We start from the raw sequence: 11,262 nt of genomic DNA, 5'->3' as shown, positions 1-11,262 counted from the left end.
TGTTAGTAATGCATAACCTCGGGCCCCACCCTAGACTTACTGAAACTGCATTTTAATGATGTATCCAGGCAATTCATGTACACATTAAAACTGGAGGAGTAATGAGCTAAATTATAGGATAGTTTGGTGGATTTGTGATCACCAGAATAGTCATAAAATGAGCACTAATGAAACTTTTGGTGTCAGTCTCTAGAGAAGTCTCCAAAATGCTCAGTATTTTTATATTTAGAGCATAGGACCTAAGAGTACTCGCTGACTTTGGAGTCAGACAGATTTATAATTGAATTTTAGTTCTCCCATTAATTAGTAGTATAGCCTTGAGCGAGTTCCTTAATCTCTCTAAAATGCAGATAATAATACCTATACCTCTCAATGATGGGTGAAAAGTAAATGGGAATGTGGTAAAAATTAAATATAGCCCATATCCCACATATAGCAGGCATATGATCTGTTTCATTAAGCATTCAGCTCATCATATGTTATCTTGTACTATTCTAGTTATGCATGTGTATAACTTGTCCATTTGTATGTCCATGTGTATAAGTCCAATATAACATTCTAAAGGTAGGATCATATCTTTTTCTTTTATATTATCCAAAGTGCTTATCATTTTCTTGCCCAATCAATAATGAACACAAGCACAATGGTGTCTGGTGTTTAAGCCAGATGCCAAAATGTAAGCTTACCCTGGATGGCTGGACCCCAAGCAAACAGATAATACCAACTCAAATGCAGATCAACAATTGTTTCATCTCTGGGGACGTTCACAGGGCGTTTAAATCTGCAGGTGACTCGATTGTTCTCAAAGACTCCTTCTTCATCTCTGGCAGGATTTCTCTGAATCTCCTTTGCCCACTGGCCTACATTATAGAAGTGCTGTATGCGGACCCTGCCATTGTCATCATGGACACAGGCCATGACATCGTCACCACCCTAACGTGAAAAATGATAAAGAGAAAAGTCAAAGGTGCATCTTTCACAAGTTTTTCTGCTAGAAAGAAATTTCACTTAGAAATGTATATTCCATTAGCTCTGTAATTTGAAATCCCACCCCCCGCCAAAAAAAAATTATTTTAAATGCTGTTAAAAAGCTTTAACCAAGTTACCAAAGTTAACCTCACAACAGCTGATAGCAAGTGCCTCTGGATATGATGTTCCATGAAAAATACACTACCAGCTATCTAGTATTCTCGTCAAAAATGACAATGTGGATGGACCTTGAGATAATCATGCTAAGTCAGAAAAAGTTGAAAACCACATGATATCACTTAAATATGGGATATCAACCTAAGAGCAACAAACAAACAGGACAAACAAACAGAGACTCATGGCCATGGACAATAGACTAGTGGTTACCAGAGGGAAGGGGGTGAGGGAGGAGGAGGGAGGTACACGGGGTAAAAGGGGTCAAATATGTGGTGACAAAGAAATCTAACTATGGGCGCTGAACACACAATGCAATATATATTATATATATGCTTGTTGTTGAATTGTACACCTGAAACTTACTGGATTTTGTTAACCAATGTCGCCGGAAAAAAAATTAATTAAAAGAAAATCCATAAACTGATGTAATCATGAAAAAGCAATCAGACAAATCCAAATTGAGGGTTATTCTATAAAAAATCTGTCTTATAACCTTCAAAAAGAGCAATGTCATGAAAGATGAAAAAAATTAAGAAACTATTTCAAAATAAAAAAGACTAAAGATACATAACAGCTAATTGTGTTCCCAGACAGAATCCTGGGTCATAAAACTGAAATTTTCATAAAGCATAGTATTGGGACAACTGGAAATATTTGAAAATGGAGAGTGTATTGGATAATAGTGTCAGATCAATGTTAAACTTCCTGAATGTAATGAATAAATTGATTTAATCTCCAAAGTTTCCAGAAAATAATAAACATGATAATAAGTAGTAGCAGTAGAGAGATGAAGCATGTGTGGCAAAATGTTCCCATTTACAAAAAAGTTCTGAAACCAGAGAGTGGTGATGGTTGCACTCTGTGAATTGATGACACTGAATTGTACACTTTAAAATGGTAAAAATGGTGGATTTTATGCTGTGTACATTTTACCACAGTAAAATAGTTATCATTTGGTGAATCTAGGTGAAGCATTTAGGTTGTACTATCCTTGCAGTTTGTCTGTAGGTTTAAAAAATTTTCAAAACAAGTCAAAAAAGTCAAAGGTGTTCATCAATCATAACACATGTACCACTCTGTGGGGGAATGTTCATAATGGTGGGGGCCATATGTGTCAGGGGGCAGGGGGCATATGGAAATTTTCTGTACCTTCTACTGACTTTTGCTGTGAACCTAAAAACTGCTCTAAAAAATCAAGTCTAATAAAAAATTAATAAGGCAACATTTTTAAAAAAAAGTTAAAGGTTATTAAAAGGGGATCCATTTTGCTTTCCTTTTCCTATGCATCAGGTTTTGAAAAAAAAAATTACCTGTGCTTCTTGGAATAATAGGAGAAGAAAAGAAAGATCTATATTCTAGGTAGCAAAATGTCAAACATAAAATTCGAATGCTCCTCACTCAACCTCCCTTCTCTGTGCCTCTTAACCTTAATAGTTGCGGCTATGAGTACCAATGCATCCCAGGGCAGGAGACGGTCAACTGCGATGCAAGCCAGCTTCTGGTCATGGCACACACCTGCTGTTTCTCCTACTGCCTGGACTGAGAATTGATGGAGGCTCATCTCGTGATGACCTGTCCAAGAACAAAGCCCCCGGAGCTCTGTCTGTTTGGACTGTTCTCTCAGTCTCTTCCTACCACCTTCCTACAACCCATGCCCAATTCATTGGCAAAATCTGTCTGCATGTCCTTCAAAATCTGAGCAGAGGTACAGAGAGAGGCAGGAGTAGGAGATGGACAGCTGCCTGGGTTCCCAATGCCCTGCTTGTTCCTGATCGCAGTCTTTTTCTGAGGTCCAGATGTGTTCTTGCCCATGGATACTGTGGAAGACTGAATCACAGGACCCAATTCTTCACTTCTCTGTGGTGGTATTACACACTCACACTGTTGCAGGGCCTCTTGGGGGGATTGTACATCCCTGCCCCTTCATACTGGGCTTGGCTGTGTGACTTACTTTGGGCAATGAAATGGTAGCAGATGTGATGCAGGCGGAGGGCTGATAAGCTTGGATGGTTCTTGCACTTCTGCTTCTGCCATGAAAATAACATACTCAGATAGGCTCTGGTTCCAGAATGATTAGGAAAAAAACCTGAATCCAACTCATGGACTGAAGCCAAGCCCAGCTGAGCCCTAGATAACTCACACACATGTGAGCAAGAAATAAATGCTTACTGTCATAAACCATGTAGTTATGGAGGCTTTTCTCGCAGCATCACTGTGGGAATAGATGATAAATACAGGTACCACGAAACACATTGTGTTCCCATAACCAACTCTTCCTTCTCTGTTTAAGTTAGCTTGATTTTTTTTTAACTTGCAACCAGAGAGTCATAACTTACATAATCATTATACTGCTTTCTTAAATTGCTTTGCTTTGCAAAAGACCATCAAATGCCAGAAATTAGCTTCTCATTGAAAAGTATCATGGTAGCTTAGAGAAACATAACCATGCCCGTTCTCTAAAATCTAAAGTTGTACAGCACACTAAAGAAAAATTTGTTTCTACCATGATGTGTATCTTACCATTTTCCTGTCTGAAGAGAATCCAACTGCTACCCAGCCATCTGTGTCTGCACTCAGCTCAAATTCCACATCAGCCCCTATCATCCTATAGCTAAGGAAGTAGTCACAGGTCTCTGCATTACAGCCCGGTTTGCCATATCTACAGGAGATATTAAAACAGACATTATTGTTTCTCCATCTATTTATTCAAAATACATTGAGAGCATCTATATATCAGGCAGGATGCTAAGCAACATTATTGAATAAATTAGATCTTTCTACCTGGCAGCTCAAAAACGTAGTTTCATTCAGTAGGGAATCTGAAGATGACCTGTTCCACTTTATCTAAATATAAACTGGGGTCCAGAGATGGCAAGAGGCTTGCCTGAGGTTGCATAGTGAGTCAGTAGCTGCAGAAGGACATGAACGTGGGCCTCCAAACTCCCAGCCAGTGTTCTCTACACTATTTTAGAGTCTTTCAAATAGTAGTTATTACTGAATTATTTCTGAATCTCTTTTACAGGAAAAAATTCTCCAAGTTAATTATTTATTGTTGTTAATTAAATGTATACCAATTCTTTTTTCTTTCAAATTTGCAATTAAACTAACTCCGATTTACGAGCTGAATAAAAATTAAACTACAAAACCAGAAACATTTAAACTCACAGTATTCATGTGCTAGGTGACAGTTTTACTGGAAGTAAAATTCTGCTTATATGCACGTGGCTTGTCTGACTATACTGTGCAGGGGCTTTAAATGAGCATGTTCTGAATACTAAACATGACTCCACTCTCCTCCATGTTTATCTGTCTGAACTACTGCAAAACCCTTATATGTATGATGCACCAAATGAATACCTCATCTGGTATTCACTGAGCATGACTGTATCATCTATTTATGAAATTTGCCTTTGCTCTATTGGGCTATTTGGTGCTAACATAATCACGAATTCAGACACTAAAGTATAGTGCAGTATAAGATGGTTTTCCAGATAATCAGATTATGGATACATTCATATTTTGAAGGAACGTCATTGAAATGAAAACACAAATTTAAATGTTCTTACAGAGCACTTGTAGATCCTTGAAGAATTGACAAGACCTAATTTGAGGAACCCTGTTTTACACCATTTTCAGAATGACAAAAAATTGTAGCAATGGGTGGGACAATCTAAACTCAGATGGAAGGTATCCGAAGAAACAAGATACAAAACTGCTATGTATTGATTAAGAAGGGAGGCAAGGAATATGCCACGAAGTTGGCAGATACTCTGGGCAGCCAAGAAGATATGTAAGCCCAAGACAACAAGAACTGGAGTAAAAAAGCTGAAAAGGGTTAAGAAAAGCTAAAGGAGAAGTAATTGGGCCAGTAAACAGGTCACCCTGAAGCCAGCAGGGCACTAAACTTCCTTCCTGTCTCAAAAATATCCCCCAATTACCAGAATTATTCATTGCTAGCCACCTTCCTCAATACTAGTATTATTGAATTTTTTTAAAAAATCCTTAGAAATGGCCTTGCAATCAAAAGAAAGCTCAAAACTCCTAAAATTCAGTTTTTTTCCCCCTAAGACCTTGAGCCCTGAACCAAAAAAAAAAAAAAAAAAAAATTCAGAACTTGAGTGCAGTGGCCAACAAAATCTTTACCAAAGCACAATTTGTTTCAAGAAATAAAGAATTCAGAGAAGGAGGCTTTTCCATTAAAGCAGAGCTGTCTATGTGGGAGGCCCACTGTCTACACTATTGATTTTTAACATCATGTCTTGATAGAATATTACTAATAATCTTGTAAGGACTCACTATATCTGAGATAAGCTAAATATAATAATCACTGCTTAATGACTACCAGTTAGTATCATACAGCTATCCCTAAGTCATGACTATTTGAAAAAAAAATTCAGTATTAGATATGTCTACCACTGTCTGTCCCACCCACGCCCCTGCCAAATAAGCAGGGACATATTCAGCATCATGCAATTATTCTTCATACAGACAATTGATTAGGAGTAGACACCTGGGCCAATGGCAATACAGTCAAAAACGAACTACCAGCGAAGAATGTTCCAGTGCCAAGCGGTGTGCTAGAGCTTAAGGTCTTCTGGCTACATCAGAAATAGGCCACATTCGTGCAGAGGTTATGAAGGGGTATAGACCCCCAGATTAGAATGAACTGGATGCAATTTCAACATTACCATGAGAAGTAAATCAACATCTTAGTCTTAAAGTTATCCAACTCACAGATCTACCAACCTAAAGCATCCCTTAGTTTTTCCACAGTCATCCACTTTGATTTTGGCAAATGGATCCACTGGAGGAGCAGTAGGGAAAGGGTAACCTGCGCAGCGAGAATAAATAATGGTTAGGAACTCTAGTAACAACATTTCCAATGAGAATTTTTGAAAATATATTTATTATTTTGTATTGCACATGTCTAGAAATGTTTAGAGCCTCAGAAAAGGGCTCAGCTTAAGCCTAATCACCCTCTTCAAGAGGGGAGGATGCAGGGTATACATCTTTAAACTGAGCCTTAAATGTTAACTGAGACTATGTGGATTTCTCTCATTTTACAGGTAAGGAACCTAAGGCACTGACGGGACAATTTCATATGACCATTGGCTCACTACTATTCCCTGTGAGTTTAAAAATCACAGGTTTAATAAAATACTTATGCTCTAAGAGAAAAAAATTAACAATAATGAATTTATATATTTGGTAAGAGGCTTTCCATTTATATACATGATAACAGCATTTTTCCATTACTGTGAACTCCTATTTTTCACTAAGCTATATATATTTTCATATCTCATTAAATTCTTTAAACACAGTTTCTAACAGCTGTCTTTTTTTTTTTTAACATTACTTAACATCATAACGCATTTAACCACACATTGAAGGGTAAGCCTGTATTATGCTTCCAGTTTGTGACAGAAATAGTTTTCTCCTAGACTGTTACTTCCATGCACATAGGAACCGAACCATGTAATTCATTGTATATTCTCTGCCCAGCATCATGCTTGACCCTGGACACAGAATAAATGATTGCAAAGTGAATAAGTAAAATCATCCATAGACATTAGGTAAATAAATACAAATTTTTTAGAATTATTCTATTAGCTTTTTTCTTTTTTCATTATCTTGAAGTAGTCTCTGTGTGATCTGTAATGTTTTTTAAATGAGGTTGGGGTTTTTTGTTTATTTTGTTCCATCAATAATACTTTAAGAAAAAAAGTTACTGAGCCACGCTTTCCTGACAGACAACTGTGCATTATAGACAGTTCATTTCTACTACCCTAGACTTTGATTCCATACTGAAATACGGCTCTATCTTTTCACCACCTTTAAGTAACTGGGCCAAATGCATTACTTTTTCTAGTTTTATGCTTATTTTATGCTAAATTCTATATCTACTTTGGTACTATAGACCGAATCTCGCCTTGAATGAATTTTCGTTTTTCTCTTAATATTTATTGAGCAATTGCTCAATGCTACAAACTATGCTAAGTGTCTTCATATATATTCTTCCTCATATTTCTCAATACAATGCTGAGGCCATTTTTTTTCTCAGCATATTTTTCCAGAAATGCAATGATTTTCATTTTTAAGACTCTATTAATGACTGACAATCTCTTGTAATGCTGCTTATGACTTAGGTTACCCATCTCCCACTATTTTTTCAAACATTATCCTATCATTCTAGAATAACACACTAGTATACAGCAGATTTCCAGCTCAATAAATGCCATCATTATTATTATTAAAATCTGTAAACTAGACTGAGAACTAATAATTATCGAGTAAGACTGTCTCCGTAAGAATGGGTTTCTAACTCCCAAATAAGAGCAAGTTTCGGAACAAGGCTCACTTGCAAATATGCTGAACTAGTTTATTAGTGTTGGCAAATGGCTTATTCCTCATGGCTTTTCTAGGACTAATTTTCTATTATCTTACATGGTTCTAAAACTTGGAATGGGAACTTGTGTTCAGTCAAATGTGTTTGGGCATCCATTTAATAACAATATTATTCTCTGGTTTGTAAGCTAATGAATAATAAAGAATTTGACTGGCCTATGTTCCTGGGAGAGATCAGGTCTTTGGAATTTCCCAGGTAATAAGACTCTCTTTATTATTCATGAGCCCCTGGAATCACACCGGAGTTTATGCTAGAGATGAGATAACTTAGGATGGGGGCTGGTCACTAGAAAGACTAACCATGTAATCAGAGGGTTGGGACTTTGAGCTAGTCCCTCCTTTGGGGAGAGGGGCTGGAAACTGAATTCGATTACATAGCCAATGATTAAATCAATTGTGCCTATGTAGTGGAACCCCAATAGAAACTCTGGATACTAAACTTCGGTGGTGCTTACCAGTTGGCGAACATATTGATGTGCCAGGAAGGAGACATGCGCTGATTCCACTCTGCTTCGGGAGCCCCCCAAGACCTCACCCTATATGTATTTTTATTGGCTATTCTTCAGTTGTATCCTTTATAACAAAATTGTATTTGTAAGTATTGTGTTTTCCTGAGTTCTATGAGACATTCTAGTGAATTACTGAACCCGAGAGGGTTTCTGGGTAGCCTCTGGATTTGTAGCCAGTTGGTCTGGAGTGAGTACAGTCTTGTTGTGGACCATGCCCTTCAACTTGTGGGGTGTGTACAAACTCGGGGTCACTTATGCCAGAAATAAATTTCAGTATACCAGTTGGGGTTGGCATTAGAATATATACAGAGCAATATTACAACTTTTCCCTGGAATTAAATGATCCATTTGGCATAAAATAAGTTTGGACCATGTGCCAGTATTTAAGGTCCTGCCAGATTGCAAAATGCCCTTCATATTCCAGCACCACCATCATAAAACTTTTGCATAATTACCTTGTAAGATAATTACTTAAGTGCTTTCAGCAGAACCTGGATCTAAAGTCCAGGTTCCAGACACAATTTCTCACTATGCCAGTAGAGCTACCTTGCCATGCTATATCCACAGCTGCACTGTACTGGCCAGTCCACGATCATGCCCAAGGTCTGGAAGCACCTGGGCAGAGCAGACTAATGAGGGTCCACCCCAAATTACCATCCACCGGCCTTACGTTTATTTTTACATATGTGTGAATATATATTAAATGTTATATATATATTTAAAAATATATAGTTTGTGTATGTTTTTAATTGGCACAAATGACACTGTTGAGTGAAGCTCATCGTTTTTATTTTCCTTTGGAAATCTATCCACATATGTAAGTGTGCAACTTGTTATCACTCCTGACTGAATAGTATTTCATGATATGCATATAACACTTTCTGAAATATCCTCCTAGGTTTGGACACTTAAAGTGTCTCCAATGTTTGCTTTCTCAAATAATAAAGCAATAAACATCCTTATACATGTTTTCTGTGGACATAAGCAAGAGGTTTTTGTTTTAGTAAACTCCAGGGAGCAATAGCTGGGTCATATTTTAATTCCACAAAGCTCCATAATATTAGTATTCATAGCAACAGCACCAGCTCACAATCCCATCAGCAGTGCCTGAAGATCCCTGTTGTTTCATACCTTTTCCTGTACTTGTTATCATCTGACAGTCTCATTTTAACTTATGTTTCCCTAGGTACTAGCAGGGTTAAACATCTCTTCATATCTGTATTAACCACCTGGATTTTCTTTTCTGTAATGTGTATATCCAGATTCTTTGCTCTTTTTATTACTTGGTTTTGGTCTTTTTCATGGGAGTTCGTGTGTGTTCCAGATATAAATTCACTGTTGGTTTCAGATGTTGCAATTTTTCCCTCTAGTCTGCCACCAATCCTACTCTCTTCTGTGATGTTCTTCCTTGGATCAAAATCTTTAAATTTGTTGTAGTCAAGGAGATAATTTTTCTTATTTTGGTTTGTGCTTTTTGTAGAGTATTGTCTAAGAGATAGATCTCCCCTCTAAAGATATGAAGATATTCCTCTACATGTTTATTAACTTTGTAGTACCACCTTTTACATTTAGATCTCACCCATGTGGAATTTTTTATATGGTGTAAGGTAGGAAATGTTTTATTTTTCTCCCTGCATTGAATCGGTTTTTCTCAGCACCATTTACTAAATACTTCATTTTTCCCTGGAGATTTATGATGACATCTCAATAATTTACTAGTTCTCATATAAACTTAGGTCTATATTTTTGTTTCATTTTGTTTTTAAAGTTCATTCGACTATTCCTGAGCCAGGACCACACTATTTTAATGACTAGGCTTTGTAACATATCTTCATATCTAGCAAGGCGAAACTATCTTAGCAATTTACAGAACTTGATTCTTCTATGTAGTGTATAGAAATCAATTTGTCAAGTTCCCTCCGACAATGCTGCCTGGTATAAAACTGCATTACATGTATAGATGGATTGGGGGATAATTAACATCTTTATAATATCAAGTTATTCCTTCCAAGATCATGGTATGCCTATCCATTTATTCATATCTTTTATATTCTTTAATAGTTTAAATTTTTTCTCCACACAGCACCAGTGCATTCTTTGTAAGGTAAAATCTGGACACTAGATTTTCGTTGCTATTTTAAATAATAGCTTGTTTTCTTTTATATTGTCTAGCTCATTTTTGCTAGAGAAGAAGGGAGCTTTTGGTTTATGTATGCTGATCTTGTTGACGGAAATCTTACTGAAGTGACTTGATTATATCTGTTTGCTGGATCTTTTCGGTTTTCTACGTAAATGTCAATATCAAAAGAGATAAAAACATACATTCACACGAAAGCTTGTATACAGATGTTCACAGCAACATTATTTATAATAGCCCAAAACAGGAAATAACCCAAATATCTATTAATTGATGAATTAATAGACAAATAGGGTATATTCATCCAGTGGAATATTATTCAGTGATAAAAAAGAATGAAGTGCTGACACATGCTACAACATATGCTAAGTGAAAGAAGTCAGACACACAAAAAGCCACATGTTGTTTGAGTCCATTTATATGAAATGTCCAGGATATGCAAATTCATAGAGGCAGGAAGCGGATTAGTGGTTGCCAGGGACAGGGTAAAGGCGGGAATTGGGAGTGACTGCTAATGGATACAGGGTTAGTTTCTGGAATGATGGACATGTTCTGGAATAAGATGGAGGTGATGGTTGCACAATTTTGTGAAGTAATGTGTATACAACCACTAAGTTGTATACTTTAAAATGGTGAATTTTCAAAATGTGAATTAGAGCTTAATAAAAAGAAAGCAGAGTTTTTAAAAAGCAAGCTAACATGAATATAATAAAACAACTTTATGCCAATTTACCTGGAAATTCAAATTAAAAATTCCCTAGAAAAATACAACCAAAAACTGACTCAAGAATAAGAAAACCTGAATAATCCATCAAAGAAATCAAGTCAGTTAAAAAAAAAAAATCTTCCAACCAAGAATGCTCCCAGCTCAGACATTTTCACCAAACATTTAAGGGATGGCTAAGGACAATCTTAAACACATTATTTCAAAAGACAGAAAAAGAGAGAATAGTTCCCAACTCATTTTATGAGGATAAATAACTTATTAGCAAATCCAAACAAAGATGGTATGAGAAGGTAAAATTACAGCAGACTTTTACTCATGGACATAAATGCATAAGTACT

The 11,262-nt window shown here is 36.6% G+C and overlaps 1 protein-coding gene across 1 annotated transcript in view; it reads right to left on the bottom strand.

The window, feature by feature from the left end:
- FRRS1L (ferric chelate reductase 1 like) overlaps positions 1 to 6,023 on the bottom strand; it is a 15,045-nt gene extending 9,022 nt beyond the window's left edge. Inside the window, exons 1-3 of the mRNA XM_011364987.2 lie at positions 5,893 to 6,023; positions 3,667 to 3,805; positions 687 to 933 (exon numbers count right to left, since the gene is read on the bottom strand). Of these exons, the coding sequence (XP_011363289.1) occupies positions 687 to 933; positions 3,667 to 3,805; positions 5,893 to 6,023 (517 nt within the window). The remainder of the gene's footprint in view (positions 1 to 686; positions 934 to 3,666; positions 3,806 to 5,892) is intronic.
- Between the last annotated feature and the right edge of the window lie 5,239 nt (positions 6,024 to 11,262).

This window comes from Pteropus vampyrus, unplaced genomic scaffold (genome assembly GCF_000151845.1).
Source record: "Pteropus vampyrus isolate Shadow unplaced genomic scaffold, Pvam_2.0 Scaffold103, whole genome shotgun sequence".
In the NCBI taxonomy this organism is placed as follows: Eukaryota; Metazoa; Chordata; class Mammalia; order Chiroptera; family Pteropodidae; genus Pteropus; species Pteropus vampyrus.
This window is presented reverse-complemented; position numbering and strand designations above follow the sequence as displayed.